The sequence below is a fragment of the Callospermophilus lateralis genome, chromosome 14 (genome assembly GCF_048772815.1).
Source record: "Callospermophilus lateralis isolate mCalLat2 chromosome 14, mCalLat2.hap1, whole genome shotgun sequence".
In the NCBI taxonomy this organism is placed as follows: domain Eukaryota; kingdom Metazoa; phylum Chordata; class Mammalia; order Rodentia; family Sciuridae; genus Callospermophilus; species Callospermophilus lateralis.
In genome coordinates this window covers 98,971,751-98,990,401 of record NC_135318.1, presented here as the reverse complement: position 1 = coordinate 98,990,401, position 18,651 = coordinate 98,971,751, and the positions used below count along the sequence as shown (strand labels likewise).

General features: G+C 46.7%; 1 protein-coding gene across 4 annotated transcripts in view; it reads left to right on the top strand.

The window, feature by feature from the left end:
* The window catches only part of Tbc1d8 (TBC1 domain family member 8), a 121,034-nt gene that overhangs the window by 99,238 nt on the left and 3,145 nt on the right, over positions 1-18,651 (top strand). For 2 of the 4 annotated variants that reach the window (XM_076832519.2, XM_076832518.2), the window contains exons 10-18: positions 1,944-2,158; positions 3,598-3,715; positions 7,717-8,002; positions 8,741-8,870; positions 9,006-9,104; positions 9,639-9,707; positions 13,483-13,723; positions 14,198-14,263; positions 18,200-18,289. In XM_076832519.2, the coding sequence (XP_076688634.2) occupies positions 1,944-2,158; positions 3,598-3,715; positions 7,717-8,002; positions 8,741-8,870; positions 9,006-9,104; positions 9,639-9,707; positions 13,483-13,723; positions 14,198-14,263; positions 18,200-18,289 (1,314 nt within the window). Of the gene's footprint in view, positions 1-1,943; positions 2,159-3,597; positions 3,716-7,716; positions 8,003-8,740; positions 8,871-9,005; positions 9,105-9,638; positions 9,708-13,482; positions 13,724-14,197; positions 14,264-14,396; positions 15,082-15,105; positions 15,318-18,199; positions 18,290-18,651 lie in introns of those variants that run through there. The other 2 variants (XM_076832520.2, XM_076832521.2) reach the window with 2 other exon arrangements.

Here is an 18,651-nt window from a genome sequence, read left to right as displayed (position 1 = left end):
CTGGGAACACCTCGTGTGAGCCGTGTAGAGTGGGCAGTGCCACCCATCTTGGGTCAGCCATGTACCTGGGACCCTTCCTGGGTCAGCTGTGAGACCCAGTCGAGGCCCGAGACTCTGGGCAGCAGTGCTCTTCCACAAGGCCCAGGCAAAAGCCATCTTCTGTCCCTCAAGAGCGACTTTGCAGTTCTGTCCCTAGTGCTGAGAATCTGTCAAGGAAATCTGGAGTGAAGTCGCTTTAGGACACGAACTCTGAAGTGGGCTACATAGAGCCCAGAGCTGTCAGCACCATGGTGTTGAATGAACCCCTCTGGGCCGTTTCTCTTCGTCCTTCCTCTGTCAAAATGTGTGGCATCCAAAGAGGCAGGTCTCCCTTCTGTCCATTTCCTCCTCCTCCACCACTTGACACATGTGGAGATGGCCTCCTCTGGCCTGAAGGCCCCTGGGCAGCATCTAGGAGTCCATCAGGATGTTGTTGATGGACGGGCTGAGACGGGGCCAGACTTCTCTGGGGACTTGCAGGGCAGGCATTCATCTGCATCCGCCATGAGCAGGTCCATCCTACTAGGCAAAGCACCTGGCACCCAGGGGCAGGAGGGGAAGGCCCTGCCAGCCAGTGGGGTCTGTTGCGCCTTCAGGGTGCCCCGGGGGCATGTGAGGCCCCCTCCCGAGATGACCCAGCAGTGCCCCTGGTGGTGGGCCTGGGGACCTGCCCCCTCCTCACTTGCTCTCCAGGGCTGGAGCCTTCCCTCCATCCGCCTCTTGCTAGCATCCCTACCCTGCTCGCTCTCCTCTCCTCCTGTCTCCCCTCCCCTTTCCTGCCCCAGACACCCAGATAGATTTTGGGGTCTCTGCCCACTGCGTGCGTTGGATTGTTGGGCACACGTCCGTGTCTCTGCACTGTCTGTTGTCCTGGCTGGGTCATCACCCCTCAGGCCTCCCAGCTGGTTTCTGCGGCTGCCCACCAGAGCTGTGCCACTAAAATCTTTCCTTTTTAAAGTTACCTTGAAATTTATCTTCAATTTGATATAAGTTCTGTATAGTATATTCACTCTACAGTGGATAGCTGATGCAGTGGTTCACACCTATAATCCCAGCTATTTAGGAGGCTGAGGCATGTGATCCTCATGGATCACAAATAAGAGGCCAGCCTCAGCAAACTTAACAAGATCCGGTCTCAAAAATGGTTGAGGATGGGGCTGGGGTTATAGCTCAGTGGCAGAATGCTTGCCTAGTGTGTGTGAGGCACTGGGTTCAATCCTCAGCACCACATAAAAGAAATAAAAACTAAAAGTATTGTGTCTATTTACAACTAAAAATATTTTTAAAAAATGGTTGAGGAAGTAGCTTGCCTAGCATTTATAAGGTCCTGTGTTTTGTCCCCAGCACAACATACACACACACACACACACACACACACACACACAGTGTATATTTATAGTGGAAAAATAACAGAGGAATAAAGAAACAGTAGCATTACTTACAATCCCAGCATCTGAAGCTGCCACCTATTAATGCCCCTGCTCTGTATCCTCGGGGTCTTTAATATACCTGCACAGGCACACAGTTTTCACACAGGGCTGTATTTTCAGATCTCGATATGGGGCACTGGAGCATCAGTTCATGAAGGACTGTCTTCTTAGGGACGGGAGGTTTCCTTTGTGGAGGGAGGATTGCTGTAGTTCAGGGAACCGGGTGTCTGTGGCAGGTGTGGCCTAAAGTTTTTCAAATATGAGCTTTCCCCCACCCCTCCTTACATAAGGTTCTTTTTAGAAAAGACTTCTTTTCCCCTGTTTATTTTTTGCTTTTGGACTAGGCCACATGACAGCAGTGACGTCTTTGTGTGTGGTCTCAAGGTATTTTATGGCCCTCACCGAGCAGCAAGACCCCACTGGGGTCCCCCGGCAGGTCATTTCTCCTTGAAACATTGCTTCTCGCACCTCCAGATGCTGTGACGGATCTCGCCTCACACCCGGGCTACTATGGGAATCTGGTGGAGGAGTCCCTGGGACGGTGCTGCCTGGTGACCGAGGAGATCGAGCGGGACCTGCACCGTTCCCTGCCCGAGCACCCTGCCTTCCAGAACGAGACTGGAATCGCAGCCTTGAGGAGGGTCCTGACAGCCTACGCCCACCGGAACCCCAAGATTGGCTACTGCCAGGTGAAGTGGGAGTGCCGGGCACAGAGGCCTTCAGTCTGTGTCTGGTCAACCAACGTGGGGCTTCTATTCTGTTCTCAGCCATCTAGTCCTGGCGACTGTCCTGTGAAGGCACAGTCCTTGGTCCCTTCCCTGAAAGAATGTGCCCCAAAAGGGCCGCAGGAAAGCATCCATATCTAGTCACACTGCAGATAATTTGAGACTTTAAAATTCCTCCACTGTCCCCCCTTCCCCCTCCCCAGGGACAGGGCAGTGCCTTTTGGGATTTTTTTTTTTTTTTTTTTTTTTTTGGTATCAGGATTGAATCCAGGTGCACTTAACTACCGAATGACATCCCCAGGGTCTAGCTCAGTTGCTTAGGCTGGCTTTGAACTTGCAGTCATCTTGCTTCAACCTCCAGAGCTGCTGGGATTATGGGCATGTGCCACTGTGTCAGGCAGGCCAATGCCACCTTTACGGCCCCTTCAGACCCAGCCAAGAAGAGAAGGGGCTAATGGAACTTCTAGACTTGTACAGAAATCATAGGGGTTATTTGAAATGGTCATGCAAATTGAGAATAGATGGTCAGGGCGGATATCTTTGCTTCAGGAAATGTGAACAGGGGTAGGAGGAACACCTTGCCTTTTCCTGATTGGAAGGCTGTAGACAACAAACTCAAAAAGAAAGAAATGTAAACAGCAGAAACCCAACACAAGACTGGATTGGAGAGGCTTTTGACTTTTAAAAACTTAAGATTTTAAATTTCATTCTCCTGTAAATAAGCAAAATTGATGGGTAAATGCAGTTTTATGTGTCTGTCTGTCTGAACATAGACTAGCTGGATTTGATTTAACCCCACATCGCAGCTAAATCCAGCATTACCAGGTGGGGGACAGGGACCAAATGGTGCCCAGTTGCTCAACTGAATGTTTCTTGTGAAAGAATGTCACACCATGGTCCATTCCATGCCCCACGTGTCAGTATGGTTGGGGCACACTGGGTCTCTCAACCTAAAATCTTTACTCTTGTGGACCATTTGGGCTCATGTGTTGTTTTTTTTTGTTGTTGTTGTTGTTTGTTTGTTTTGTTTTGTTTTGTTGTAGTGGGGATTGGACTCAGGGGCACTTTCCCACTGAGCCACATCCCCAGCCTTATTTTGTATTTTATAGAGACAGGGTCTTGCTGAATTGCTTAGAGCCTCACTGTTGCTGAGGCTGGCTTTGAACTCGCGATCCTCCTGCGTCAGCCTCCCGAGCAACTGGAATCATAGGCATGTGCTACTGCACCCAGTGCTCTCATGTTTTTATTTTGTTTTGTAGTGCTTGGGGGGAACCCAGGCCCTCACACATGGTAGGCAGGTGCTCTGCCACTGAGCTACACCCCCAGCCCTGGGCGGGTGGGTTTCTAATCTCGCGGTGCCCCGTGGCCTGTTCTGTGACGGCCCGTCCTCTGGCCTTCCACAGTCCATGAACATCCTGACCTCTGTGCTGCTGCTGTATGCCAAGGAGGAGGAGGCCTTCTGGTTGCTGGTGGCTGTATGTGAGCGGATGCTGCCTGATTACTTCAACCACCGAGTGATCGGTAAGCCATCTCCCTTCTTGCTCCTCTGGTCTGGGGAGGAAGGACAGCCTGCGCAGGCGGCCATCCTCAGCCCCATTCATGAGATCCCTCTGGGCCACTCAGTGGCGCTGCACAAACACAGCTTACTCCTGAATTTGCAAAATTAACTTGGGGAATTCTCTACCCAGGTCCTCTAGTGAAATAAGGTAACTGGAATGAGTTCCTGTTGGAAATACCTGTGGAGTTTGGATCAAAAACACATGATTTTAAGTGGGAAGCTGAATTTACAAGAAGGAAAGGAAAGTTCTTTGGCCCAAAGAGCAAGTCACAGTGTGCAATGAGAGTGGGTTTCACTCATGCAGTGGCCTAGAAAGGGAGGAGGTGCCCCCTTGGCCACCAGGGGAGCTGGGTGGAGGAGTCCTCTGTTCCCTTAGAGAAGAGGTGGGTGGGATGGTGCCCAAGGTCCTTGAGACCCACACTTAACACACATCCCCACTTAAATAAGGAGATTGTAGTCAAGTTAGTCTGTTGCTGCCTGGCTGATACAAGTCAGTTTTTGTTGTTATAACTAAACACCGGAGGCAGCTACTTATGAAGTAAGTGGCCCACAGTTTTGGAGGTTTAAGGGCATGGTGCCATGTCAGCTCAGTTGTGGTAAGGGCCCCGTGGAGGATGGTAATGACAAGAGCGTATGTCAGCAAATAGTCACGTCTCAAACCAGGAAGCAGAGCTGGCTGGGGCCAGGCTTGCTCCTGAATAACAGCCCTCTTGTGAGGATGCCCAAAGGGTCAGAGTCCCCAGTGACCTAAGGGCCTCCCACTCGGCCCCACCTCTTAAAGGTGCTTCCACCTCCTAATCCCACCTGTGCACCAAGCCTTTAGCACATGGCCTTTGTGGGGAGGGGGACAGAGTTAAGCCACATTCGACCACAGCAGGGATCTAGGCTAAACTGTGGTCCTGCACTCAGAGCCTCTGACTTGTTGGTCACAGTCCGAAAGTGTCCATTTCTGTGGTCTAGCAGCCTCCTGGTGGGAAAAGCAAAACTGTTTGGGGTAGATGGTACTCTTCAGGACACTATTTAGTATCCAGGTGAGAGACAGACAGAGCCTAAAATTATGGTCACGGTTTGGGAACAGAAGAAACAAAAGAGCTTACAGACAGAACTTGGCAGCTGACAGGACACAGGGGGCAAGACAGGAAGAACATACTTTGGAAAACTGTATCCTAAGAACCAAAAGATACGAGGACTTCTGAGGTGGTGGCGTAGTGTGTGTGGTCCCCAGTAGGGAGGCTGGGGCCAGTGGCCATCTTCGTGGCTGAGTGGCTAGTTGCTGTGCTTCCTTTGCACTTCATGTCGTGGAGGCAGCGTAATGGACAGAGTACGAGGAAGAAAGAGAACTTGGGTGTCACCACTGCTGGTTGGTGAGAGTTGCTGGGACTGCTCCTTCTCAGTGATCTGCTAGACTCTCGGTGATAGTGTGTGACCCTGCCTCAAGACAGGGTGGGACATTCTGTCACCTCCAGGAAGTATCCTCTTCCCTTCTCTGCCACAGGCAAGGCTTGGTACTGTTCGGTCACCATAGTTCTGTCACCGTAGTACCCCTGAAGGTTTCTAGTACCTCACCTTTAAGAGGGAGACAAATAATAACATCAACCAATACACAGCAAACAATAACCAGCCTTAAACCAGACAGACAGCTCCTACTATGAGGTTGTGTCAGTTATTGCCTACAGTAAAAGCAAGTTTGCACAGGGGTGTACAATTTCAGAGGGTGGACAAAGAACAGAAGTGGTGTAGGATGTGATGTTTAAGAGGAAGGAGAAGAGAAGATAGAAATAAAAAAATATGGGAAGAGTGAGAGGGAATAATAGAGGTTGGATGTTAGGAGAAAAGAGAATCAAGGGAAACAGATAAGTGAGAGGAAAAATATAAAACAAAAATTGAAGAAATAATTAAAAATAGGTAAGAAGAATACAAAACAAAACTGAAATATATTATTCAGACATTCTAGTCCTCAATAAGCTGTTGCATGAAAAATAATTGATTTCAAAAATGGTAGAAATGTGAGAAAAGTAAAAAGAAAAAAAGATCTTGATGAAACATTGAACTATTGTTTGTGTTGGAGTTCAGAAGATTCTCAGCTTCTCTTCTCAGGGTGAGGTGGGTTGTTGGGAGTATGATGCTTGTTCCCTGTCAGGGTGGGGCTGTGGGGGTGAGAGGGCTAGCCCTGGAGGAGGAACTCTTGGATGCAGGTTGTAGGCCAGGTGTGCTCTAGTCTCTTTGCTGAATGCTAGTTGGTCTGGAGATTTTAAGTCAGTGCACCTCCAGGGTCCAGCAATTGCCAGTACACACTGGAAGAATGCACCCCAGAAGTCTCCTCTGGGTTCCACTTGTGTGGTGGAGGAGCCTGTCTTTAGCCCGCTAAGTTGCCTGCGGACCCCACAATTCCTGGTCTCTGTTTCCAAACTCAAACTCTCCCACTCAGCCCTTTCAAATTCCTGGTCAGGCGCTTCCTTCCCAGTCTGTCCTGCAAGCAGCTGGATTGGAAGGGGATGGGGAAGCCAGGTGGGTTTCCACAACCAGTGTTCCCCCATGTAAACCTCTCTCCATGCTTGATTTTCTCCTGGTCACTTAGGCACACACTCTGTCATGCATCGTAGGTTTGCCCAGCTTGTTTTTGGAGCCAGATTTGGGTCTGGGCCAGACTGATTTCTGTCACCATAGATGATCGCAGCCTACTCTTGAACTTTGGACCAGTGTAATAATAGAGAATGAACTCTACTCTGGCTCCCTTCACACGCACAGTCTTTGACAGGTATCCACCTTCATGGTACACTGATAGTTGTTCCTCTGTCACTGAGTACTGTGTCACCGCATTCATCCCATACTTACTGTCTGGTCACCTGTGGATAGGTGTTTGAGTTGCTTTCAGCTTGGGGCTGTGATAAAGTTGCAATGAACATTTGTGTAGAAGTCTTTGTAAATACATATTGTTAGTTTTCTTGGACACTTATTTAACCTGAGAGCAGAATTACTGAGTTGTAGGTTAGATGCATGTTGGAACAAGAAACTGTCAGTTTTTGAAGAGGATTTAATATATTCATAGATCTCATATCAACTGTATATGAGTGTCCCAGTTGCTCTGTGTCCTTGCTGACACTTGGGATTATCTTTTTAATTTTAGCCATGCTAGTGGGTTAGAAGTAGTATTTTTCATGATGGTTTTAGTTTGCTTTTCTCTTATTATTCATGATTTTTAGGATATTTCTCTGTGCTTATTGACCACTTATTGCTTTTGAGTGTTCAGTTCTTTAGCTTACCACAAAGCAAATTGGTGGGCTGCGGTTGTGGCTCAGAGATAGAGCCTAGCATTCATGAGGCACTGGATTTGATCCTCAGCACCTTAAAATTAATTAAAGGTATTGTGTTCACCTACAACTAAAAGATAAATCTTTGTGGGAAAAAAAAACAAAATTGGTTGTTGTCTTAAGTTGCAGGAATTCTTTTTCTGGATGCAAGACTTTTTTGTCAGGTTTATATTTTGCAAGTGTTATCACCAAGTTTGACACTTAAATTTTCATTTTATTAGTGGTGTTTTTCTATGAACAGCAGGTTTTTGTGTTGTTTTTGCTGGAGTTCAGTTTATGGTTGTTTTTATACTTAGTGTTTTTAATGTCCTAAGAAATATATTTCTTCCTGTATTTTCTTCTAGCAGTTTTATAGTATTAACTTTCATATTTAGGTCTACGACCCATTTCAAATGCATCTTTCTGTATGGTGTGAGGTAGGGGTTAGCCCCCTCCCTTTTCATATCGATATAGTTGAGCAAGCACTGTTTCTGGAAAATACTATCTTTTTACCTGTTGAAAGGTAAACTGCACTGGAGAATCTTAAAATAGCAAAAATTAGTGTGAGTCCTTCTCTGGACTCAGATTCTTTCTGACATTGTCCTGCCCATCTCATAATAACTTTAGTTTCAGGGTCATTTTGGAGAGTGTGAGCCCATGGTTTCCCTTTGCAGGGGCTCAGGTGGACCAGTCCGTCTTTGAGGAGCTCATCAAGGAGCAGCTCCCCGAGCTGGCGGAGCACATGCATGATCTCTCGGCCCTGGCTTCTGTCTCCCTGTCGTGGTTCCTGACTCTGTTCCTCAACATCATGCCTCTGGAGAGCGCGGTGAATGTCGTCGATTGCTTCTTCTACGATGGGATAAAGGCCATCTTCCAGCTGGGGCTGGCCGTGCTGGAAGCCAACGCGGAGGGGCTGTGCAGCAGCAAGGACGATGGGCAGGCCTTGATGATCCTCAGCAGGTGGGCCCTGGCCACTCCCCCTGTGGCCAGATGGGGGTGGGGTAGGCAGCAGCTGGGACTCTGGGCGACCACAGGAGGAGCAACAGCAGGTGCGCAGCCTGTGGATACTTTCTGTTCCACTGTGCCCGGTACCTGTCACCCTGTGGTCTCTCAGAGCCAGTCCACTGTGGGGTGCTGTCACTGGCATGGGGTAAAGGAGGTACCTTCCCTTACCCTCGTCACCAAGTGCAAATCCAGGAGGATAGGACTTTAAATATTTTTCTCTAAGAAAATTAGATGGACTTACAGTGGCCTTGAACAGGGCTGGGGACACCATGAAATGCTGGCCTCAGGCTTCCAACTGAAGGTTTCCGACACTTCATGTACACATGCTGGTGACAGTGAAATCAAAGTCACAGCAGGACAGGCCCAGCTCCTGCTGATCAGCACTTTAGTAGGGAGTTTCTTTTCAGAACACAGGAAGCTTACAATCACACGTGTGCACAGAGTTTGTGCCGAGTGCACTGGAGAGTCGCAGGACCCCAGAAACCTACCCACAGGGCCAAGGTGGACAAGCCTGGCTTTCAGCATGTCTTTCCTTCTTTCTGAAATGACCGTGGAAGTTGCTGCCTGGCCCTCCTCCCAGGCGGGGGGCTTTGGAAGTCCGCTGGCATCATCTCATGCCCCTGGGAGGGAAGGCAGTGGGTGATGGTGCTCAGAGGAGGGCAGCGGCGGCCTTTAGCTTGGAGGTGTGCTCAGGTTTCTAGATCATATCAAGAATGAAGACAGCCCGGGGCCCCCCATTGGCAGCCATCACGCCTTTTTCTCTGATGACCGGGAGCCCTACCCTGTGACTGACATTGCTGACCTCATCCGGGACTCCTATGAGGTACCTGAGCCCCTGCCCCTTCCCACTAGGAAGCATGCCTGAGAGATGGCCGTGGAGGGAGGGTTCCTGGGCTACTTCCTGTTTCCTGTCTGGACACAGAGGGCTTCCAAGTAAGTGGTTCCTGTATCCCTCCAGAAATTTGGAGACCAGTCTGTGGAGCAGATTGAGCACCTACGCTGCAAGCACAGGATCAGGGTCCTCCAAGGACACGAGGACACCACCAAGCAGAACGTGGTGAGCAGAGGACACCTCACACTGGCACTTATGGTGTTTGGGTGCCAACCTGGGAGTGTATAAGAATACTAGGGTTTTTTGTTGTTGTTTGTTTATTTTTGTACAGAACTAAAAACCTACTAGGAGTGACATGTGTAGAAACATCTGGGGTCAGACTGAGCAAATTCCCTTCTGGAAGCCTCAGTTTCCCCTGTTGCATGGTGGGGATGACATCCAGTGCCTCCGTGAATAGGAGGTGTGTAAAGTGTCTAGACAGGTGGCCTCAGGGGGAGCTGTCATTAGAGCCGTCTTCCCGTGTGGTGCCCGCTGGCTTTGTAGCAGGGGACCCTTGTCTGGAGGTACTGTGTGAACAGGAAAGAGGTTGGGGACAAAACACTTGGAAAACTGCTGTCATGCCATCTTTGTGTCAGAAGGAAATAGATGCTGGGAGGAAAAGAGCCACTACATAAGGAAGCCAGTCCTTTGTGTCCCCTCCAGTCTTCCCGGGATACAGACCTAGAATTCACTCCGTCGCTTCTTTGTGCTTTCCTTAAGCTCCGTGTTGTTATCCCCGAAGTGTCGATTCTTCCTGAGGACCTAGAGGAACTCTATGACCTATTCAAGGTATGGAAATCTGGGAAGAAGAGGGAGTTACGGGCCCTGAGCTTGGCCCAGCCCACAGCACCCAGCCTTCCAGAGGTGAGCATGCACGGCCTGCAGGGGTCTGCCAAGTGCAGGGGCCTGTGGCAGCAGAGGATGAAGCAGGCTCGCCTGCCTGCTTCCATCCAGAACCTCTCAGCCCGCCACCTCTGCCCACACACCAGGGCCCTCCTGAGACAGCATTACCCTCCCCTAAAACAGCCTGGCATCCGGGAGGGAGGAGCCAGGGTTCCCTGGACAGCTCCACTGGGCTGTGTGGCCCACACTGTCCCGAGAGGGCCTGGCATTGTGATTCGGGCTTCCCTGATCCATGCTGTGCTAATGAGCGTGGGTTCCTAGTCAACAGAGGGACCATGACCCTCGCTGAAGTCATCACCTGACACAAGTTTTAATTACTCATGCTTCTACCTGGGAATACGTGTGCCCATCTCTGTATTTCTGTGGCAGGTGTGCGGCTCGTTAGGTATATTTCCCATTGATGCTACTATCAGTACTCGTTCATGTGACCAGTCTTCGCTGATTTAACAAGTCGATGATCTGTCATGCAGCAGTTTACGGGGTACATCAGATTGCTGGTCCTCGGGTTTAGGTGGAGTGCCAGGCTCATCACCCTGTGAAGTGTCTCTTCAGACTCCTTGCTGGGAGTTTTCTTCCTTGAAAGAGTGCAGGCCCAGGATGCACTGCCCCTCCCCACAGAGACAGGGCAGGAAGCAATTCTGGAAAGCTGGCCTGGCGTGGCAGAGCCCTTCCTCAGCTCTTCCTGGTGGGGACACCAGCCCCTGTCACTTCCTAGCTCAGATTGCCAGAGCAGGCCACAGCCTGAGCAGCAGTGCTCTGCAGGGACTCGAGCTGGGTGGCCTGAGGCCTTCCTGGGCCTGGAGGAGGCCTTCCCACGGCCCCTGGGATGGGCTGTTGGGTGGAGGGCTTCTGGTGCTCCTCATTCCAGTTAGCAGGGCCTATGGTGACAGCTGGCAGGCCCTGGTCCCCCACAGCCAGCACCTGTCCCCAAGTTTTAGCATTTCCTTTGTGACGTGAGACAAAGTCAAAGGTTACTTGCTCTCCTGATCCCCTTTGGCTTTTCAAGGAGGAACACAGGGAATACTGGAAACCTAAAAGCAGGGAAACAAATTACAAAGGTGTTTTTGGTTTATTTGCTTAAAAAGACTGACTTGTATAGGACTGTTTTCAAGAAGGAGAAAACAGGAGACATCACACATCCAAATTTATATAACAATAAGATTTATTAATGATAAAAAGAAATTGCTTTGTACTGACCACATTGTTTATCTTTCATAGGAAAAATTATGGAAGAACTTGGTTAGATGGTTTCCTGTTTCTTTCCTATGAAGGATAAACAATGTGATTGATACTTATTAAATTTTTTTTTCATATTTATAATTAGTCCTAAAAAGCTTTCTTTTATGGAGGGCTTAACCACAAACAAAAACTTAAACTATAAATCCAAGGTAACTTTCAAAATGCACTCCCAAGGGAAATAAATAAAAGTAAAGCAGCATTGTCTCTGGGTGTCTGCTTCAGTGGTACAACCCAGGGCGCCTCTTTTTTGAACCCATGCTCCACCCAGCAGCCTTCTGAGACTGCTCTTTCTCCCATGGTCTTGACCTTTGAATTTCCATGGCTTTAATAGTCTGTGTATTATAATAGTTTAAAGCCTGTTGAAGTTCTGTCGGCTATAATGTCCTCTTGCTGGGTTTTCACATGTACCCTTTTGAATCGGAATTTCACTTTCTCAAGAACAGGGGCCATGTGGAAACACCCTTACACTGAATGATAAACATGTGACAGGTTCTTCAAGAGGAGGCCATTCCTTAACTGCCCTTCCCTAAGCCTGGAGTGAACAGGCACGTTGGTTCTCTATGCCAACAAGCAACAGTCAGCTCTGCCCAACTTCTTCAGACTCTTTCCATTAAGAATGAATGACATGCTTAGCACTTAATGAAATTTATTTTAATCACTAAAGCAGTTTTTAAAATTTCTGAAGTCCAGATTTGTGATGTTTCACTTTCTCTCAAACTGAGAAACTGTCCTTAATCCTGTCCTCCCAAGTGGGATGTGCACAATGTAAATCCAGACCTTGGGTCACAAGCTCTCCTGGAAACATCCAGGCCCTGAAACAGTGCCTTACGTGTTCCGTGGACATGTTCTTACTAATGATCACCTAAAGTCATCCACGATTGCTGGATGATTGTGCCCCAAAGGGCATTTGATCTCTTTGATTATTGTTTTGTTTCCTTCTTTGTTCTGCATAAGACTTTTGTCCTCAAAATTTAATGGAAAGATACAAAACAAATTATACCTAATTTCATTTTTAAAAAAGAGGAAGAAAAAGAAGAAAGCTTTTAAGCAAGAAACTGAAGGGCCTTACCTTGCCCCTGTGATCCTGCCTTATACAAGTAATGACTGAACATGGGGAGCATCTTTCCTGACTCCTGCCCCCTGCCGGTCTTTATCTATAGACACACATGTGCACAATGGGGACACGCGCATACCTGCTTCCCTCGCCCCCATACAAAAGATCGTGCCACATATAGTGGCCTAAGAATTTTTTTTTTAGTTGACCATACACTGTGGTCTTTTTTCTAGATCATTATCTACAGATCTCAGTCTTTTTTAATGATCGCATAGTTTCCTTGTAGGGCTGAACCATGCATGAGTTAGTAGCCGTCCTCCTCTGAGGGACGTTTATGTTGTTTGCGTTTTTGCTGCTTCATAAACAGTGCTGTGCATTTTTCTGGGTCCAGTGCTGTTATTTTTTGTAGGGTGGATTCTTGAAGGTGATATTTAGGGTGATGGGAGATGTACATTCTGAATTTCAGTCAATATTGGTAAAATAATTTTGACTTTTCACTGAAGGCGTCCAAGGGGACTTGTCTCCCACGTGCCACACCCACCTGCATTTGATATCATGGATCTTCTACGATTCTGTTCGTTCATTGGCTAAGTCTATCCCTTAGTGAGTCACCTGTTCATTTCCTTTGCCTATTCTTTGGTTTTCTGTGGGACTCTCTGTAAACTAGTTATAAGTTCATAAATATATATAAAGTAGTTATATGCCCACATATTGTCACCATTTTCTTTGGGCAACATTTTGTGGGTCTCTAGCTGGCAGTATGCACAAACATACGTGGAAATTCATGGTGCACTCGGGTTTTTAAGAATGGAAATTAAGCCTTTGATTAACACCTGCAAGTGTTTGTGGTGCTTCTAACAGTTCTGTAATGGCCGTGGAAGAAGGATTGCGACATACCGTGTTACTAACTCTAGGGCATCTGCCCTTGTTTCCTTTCTTCATAGAGGAAGGACTTTGAATAGTAAAGAACCCCATAGTACTGGGAACCCTATCAGGCTTTTGCCAATTGACATGTCCAAAAAATGCATGTGACGTAGTGAGTGACAGGGCCAGTCTGGTTGCTCTAGTTTTAGTCTATTCCCAAGACTTCACCTGGCCTTTGTTGTTTTTGTTCTTGTTTTTTTTTTTTTTTTGCTTTAAAATTTCAAAATTGGTAATATACTCATGTGGGTCAAAATTCAGAAAGTATTGAAAAAGAAAGCAGTAGAGTCGTGCTTCTACTTGCTGCCACCCTGCCTCAGCCTCCAAATAGGCAGGATCACAGGTGGGGCCCCCAGACCTGGCTCTGGCTCTGGCTCAGGGGTGTGAGCCTCCCTCGGGTTCTGCTGCTGCCACTGGTCACAGCTCTCTTTCCCTCCCCGTTTCAAGAGAGAACACATGATGAGCTGTTACTGGGAGCAGCCGAGGCCCGGGGTCCTGCGCCACGACCCCAGCAGGCCCTACGCCGAGCAGTACCGCATCGATGCCCGGCAGTTTGCACACCTGTTCCAGCTGGTCTCGCCGTGGACCTGTGGGGCCCATACGGAGATCCTCGCTGAAAGGACTTTCCGGCTCCTGGATGACAACATGGACCAGCTCATGGAATTCAAGGCATTCGTTAGCTGTCTGGGTATGACTCCTTGGGTCCTCACGGAGGGGACAGGGGCAGTCTGGTGAACAGAGTGGATTGTGGGACAGGCAGGCCCACATGATGATGAGACACGTTCGTGACTGGCCTCTTGTGATTCTGTGGTCTTTCCATCTCTCTCTGCAAGCTCCTCCCAGGACCACCTTTATGCTCCCTAGTGAGGGCGGGGCGTGGGCCCTCAACATACAAGGCCGTGGACTTGTTCTCCCTGGCACCCCAGGCATGGTGGTGGCCCGATCCTAACCTTTGTTCATTAAATTAAATCTTCAAAAAGTGCTGCCTGGAGACTCGGTCACCAGCCACCACCCTCCACTCTCTCCTTTCTATCCTGGTGTGCATCTGGGGTGGTGGGGGTGGTGGCCACACGCATTGACCTTTCTCCCTCTGTAGTAAGTTTGTGTCGTGACAAGAAGACTTAACCATTTATATCCAATCTCCTCTCCTTCATTTTTACAGATATTATGTATAATGGAGAAATGAATGAGAAAATCAAACTGTTATATAGGCTTCATATTCCTCCAGGTAAGCAAGGCCAAGTGGGAAAATCAGGCTGAGCCCTGTTTCAACACAAGATCAGCTTTGTACATGACAATGAAGTCCTTTTAAAATTTTCATGTAGACTTGGGGTGACAAATGTTTTAATTTGGTGTTTCAGATCATAGATTGTAAATACTGAACTGTGACCTGAGCGTGGGTCCAAATCACCTGGAAGGCTTGTTCCATCTGGTCACTGGGCCCTGCCCAGATGACTGACTCGGGGTTTGAGAATCACTGACTAGAATGTGGGGAGCAAGATCCTGGTTACCTCAGTGGGTGGCTACTTTAGGCTCCTGCTTTTGGGTACCATTTGAGTTTTCTAGCACATAAGAGTTGCTATCATGCACTGGTAGGCAGGAACAAAGGAAGTCATTTTGAAGCCTTTGAGGTCAAGACTTGACGTGGACAGGAACAAGAACAAGGAAACCTTAATGTGTCCCTTGTATCTTTAAAACTAATGGACACGAGTACAGACCTACTGTGGTTCTGGTACAGGACGGTGCTGGCGACAGAACTTCCCATCCAGGATCCGGGGGAGCTTGGGACATTTCCAGGATCATAAGATGCTGGTGGCTTCTACAACTCTTAGAGCACACATAGAAATTGAAAATGCACATGGACATTGTTTGTGGGCTTCTGAATTCGGCCATTGCTGCCTTAGTGTTTGGTGCCTGAGGCACATTTTCTCCAACCAGCTCTCCTGGCCACAGAGCCCCTCCTGCCCCTTCCCAGGACCCTTCCTTCCCTAAGTACAGACTGCGTAGTATCAGCCAAGTTCTCCACTTTTTATGCCAATTGAGTCTTTTAAATTAATTTGTTCTTTTTAGATATACATGACAGTAGAGGGTACTCTGCCATCATGCATCCATGGAGTATAACTTCCCGCTCTTGTGGTTGTACTTGATGTGGAGTTTCACTGGTTGTGCATTCATATAGGAACACAGGAAAGTGATGTCCCATACATTCCACCGTCTTTCCCATTCCCAGCCGCCTGCCAGTTGAGTTCTGTCTTTTATTTTCTAATTTGCACCAAATATTTTTCCACTAACATAGAAGATATATATTTCCTTTATTTATCATTGTCTTTCTATAATCATTATCAGGATCTTACTCCTCAGTAGGATATGACTGATTTTATTTTATTCAATGACTTTATCTTGGTATTTAAATAATAAACATTTCATTTTAGAATAATTTATAAAAAGTTGCATAGGTATTATAGCTAGAATTTCCATCTTGACATGCTTTTAAACTTACTGGCTTTTGAATTTGAAGCTTTTGATTCTTGATCTGACTTCATTGTGAATTATTTCTAAATAGAGTCAATTCCTAAGACATTTTAATTATTAAAAGCAGCTGTAGGGGCTGGGATTGTGGCTCAGTGGTGGAGTGCTCCCCTAGCATGGGTGGGACCCGGGTTCAAGCCTTAGCACCACATAAAAATAAAAGCATTGTGTTGTGTCCATCTACATCTTAAAATAATTTTAAAAAAGCAGCTATAGACCTTCACATTTTTAGAAAAATCAACTCTCAAACTTTTTAAAACATGATTATGAGATACGGTGTGACTGAAACGAAATTGTTAAAATAAAACTGAAGATTTGATACATTATTTATGTATGTTTAATATTTGATTTATTTTTGTTCTGGGGATTAAACTCAGGGGCACTGGACCACTGAGCCACATCTCCAGCCCTGTTTTGTAATTTTTTGTATTTAGAAACAGGGTCTCACTGAGTTGCTTAGTGCCTGGCTTTTGCTGAGACTGTCTTTGAACTTGTGAATTTTTGATGTAGTTAAAAAGTCTTAAGAATGCAAACAACCTAAAACCTCAGTTTCCTGAGATCATGAATTCACACTACCATTAGGTACTTCTCTTTAAATTTTAACCATTTACTTCCAACCATAATGAATAGCTCTTTAGTTAAAGGTGGGACAATCACACACATCAGAAAGTTTGAAGTCACTAATTAGGACGTATAATGAGGATTAACTCAACTTTAAATTTGTATGTCCAGTGATTTCCTTTCGGCCTCCAACTCATCCTATTTGCCTGTCCAAGAGGCAGCGGGACCAAACAGAGTGCACCAACCCTGGCCACAGACACCCACCTGGTGCGGAGAGTTGGTCCTCTGCCGGGGGAGATGGCAGTCTTGGTGAGCATGGCTGATACGCAGCTCAGGAAGCAGGGAGGAACCCAAGGCCTCCACAGTTCCAGAAGAGCTCACTAAAATTTCTGGACTCCACCGGGATCACACTTGTGCATAAAAACTAGAAAAGAATATTAGGTGCTTTGAAACCATGTCAGGTGGTAAAAGAGACAAAGAGTATTCCGGAAGACTGAAATCATGAGTTTTCTTTGCAGATTGATACCTTTACAGGTATTGGGCAATTTTGCTCAGTTAGTTTCACTAGGTTGATTTCTAGAGGAAACTTCTAGAAGAACATTATTTCCACTAGAAGGAAACAAAATGAATGAGAATGATCCACTGGAAGGGTGAATGAACACACAGAGATTCAGAGGCTGTCAGGTCTCTGCGGGGCGCAGGGACACCTCACTTGACTAGTTCCTTCTGGGAACACCAAGATTCAAGGGATGAGTTATTTTATTTGAGAGCAGTGCTCCACAAGGCTTACATGCTGGTCTTGGGTCCATACCAAGTGGTGTTCTTGCTGGGAGTGTAACTCCATCTACATGGACCATTTGCCTGACGTGTGGGACCCTGGGTTCCATCCCAGCACCACCAAAAATTTTTGTTTCAATGTTGACTAATAAAACTCCAGCTGCTCATCTCTGTGTTCAGCTATATGTGGAGAAAGATTTCCTTGTGAGGACTCATATATATCCAAGAACATTTACTGTGGAAAAGAACACCCCTCCCCAACTCAGAAATCTACCTAATAGGAGAGCCGCAGCTTACCAAGGCTGTGGTGACACCTTGTGGACATTTCTTGAATCACAACTGAATTTTGCCTTTGATTTGTTTTCACTGAATGGCTCCCTACTAAGTCCCAACCTTTTAAAAATAAGGATCTTTCCTTGTCCATATCCTGATAATTGCTTCTTTGAAACATCTTTATTGAGCTATATTTCACATATTATTCAGGTTATCTGTTTGAAGTGTACAATTCCATGATTTTTCATATATCAAGTAGTGCAAAGCTTACCATAATCAATTTCTGAACCTGACTTCACCCTAAACAGAAACCTCCAACCCTTTAGCTATTTTGCCCAGTCTATTTCCCCAACCTTAGATGACCTGCTATTTCTATAGATTTGCCTTCTGGACATTTCATACAGATGGAATTAATATAATATGTGCCATTTTGTCTGGTTTCTTTAACTTAGCATAATGTTTTTTGAGGAGCTACTAGACCATTTTCCAAGGCTGAACCATTTTATATCTCCACTAGCAATGTGTGAAGGTTCTGATATAGTTTTTTTTTAGTGTGCTCCAACAAAGTAAGGTGCTGCTTTGAGTCTAGTAAGGCTTTTTTAATTCTTAAACCATCTAAATATAGCAGTATGTATAGAGAAATGATTGTCATGAAAAGTTTAACATAATTACCAATTATTCTGCCATTCTGAGATTGAGTATATTTCTAGTTTCTTGTATGTGTGTAGGTTTTAGTTTTACGAATGGGATTTTACTTACTTTCTTCCAGGTCAACATCAGAAGTCTCTCTGAATTTGTATGTGACATGTGAATTCTGAATTTGCATGTTATCTGTATAGATTCGGGATATGGGACATATTACTCACTGTCCAGACACTGCTCCATGGGCCTTTGGGTTTCTGGACCCTGCAGAGTCTGCAGCCCACAGGTTGGGAGCTGCTGGCTTAGTCTGTAGTTACTTGTTGCCTAAATTACTTGTTTTTGTTAGGAAATGTGTTAAATTTTAATTTTTTTTTTTTTTAAGCACTCACTGAAAATGACCGAGACAGCCAGTCACCATTAAAGAATCCTCTGTTGTCCACGTCAAGACCCCTGGTGTTTGGGAAGTCCAATGGCATGTACCTCTTTCATTATCTGTCCCCAGACACAGTTGTCCTTGCCACCCCCCCTGAAGCCGCTGGTTTCTGCCCTCCCTGGTGAGAATCCCCAGGGAGACCACTGCTTTCATCCAGAGGCCTTCGAGGTGGAAGTGGTGCCCACTGGGTTTCTTCCTCTCCCTTGCTGTTTCCCGGGGCCCTCTGGTGGCAGATTCTCCCGGGGAACACAGATGGGAATCTGTAGTCACTGTAAAAATCTCCTTCTGATGGAAACTCTTGCTTTTTAGTATTTTATGGATTTGCTTAGTGGAATCCCCCTTCCTTTCCCATGCCCATTGCCGTGCTTGCTGTCATTGAATTTATTAATGTTTCCCTTTGT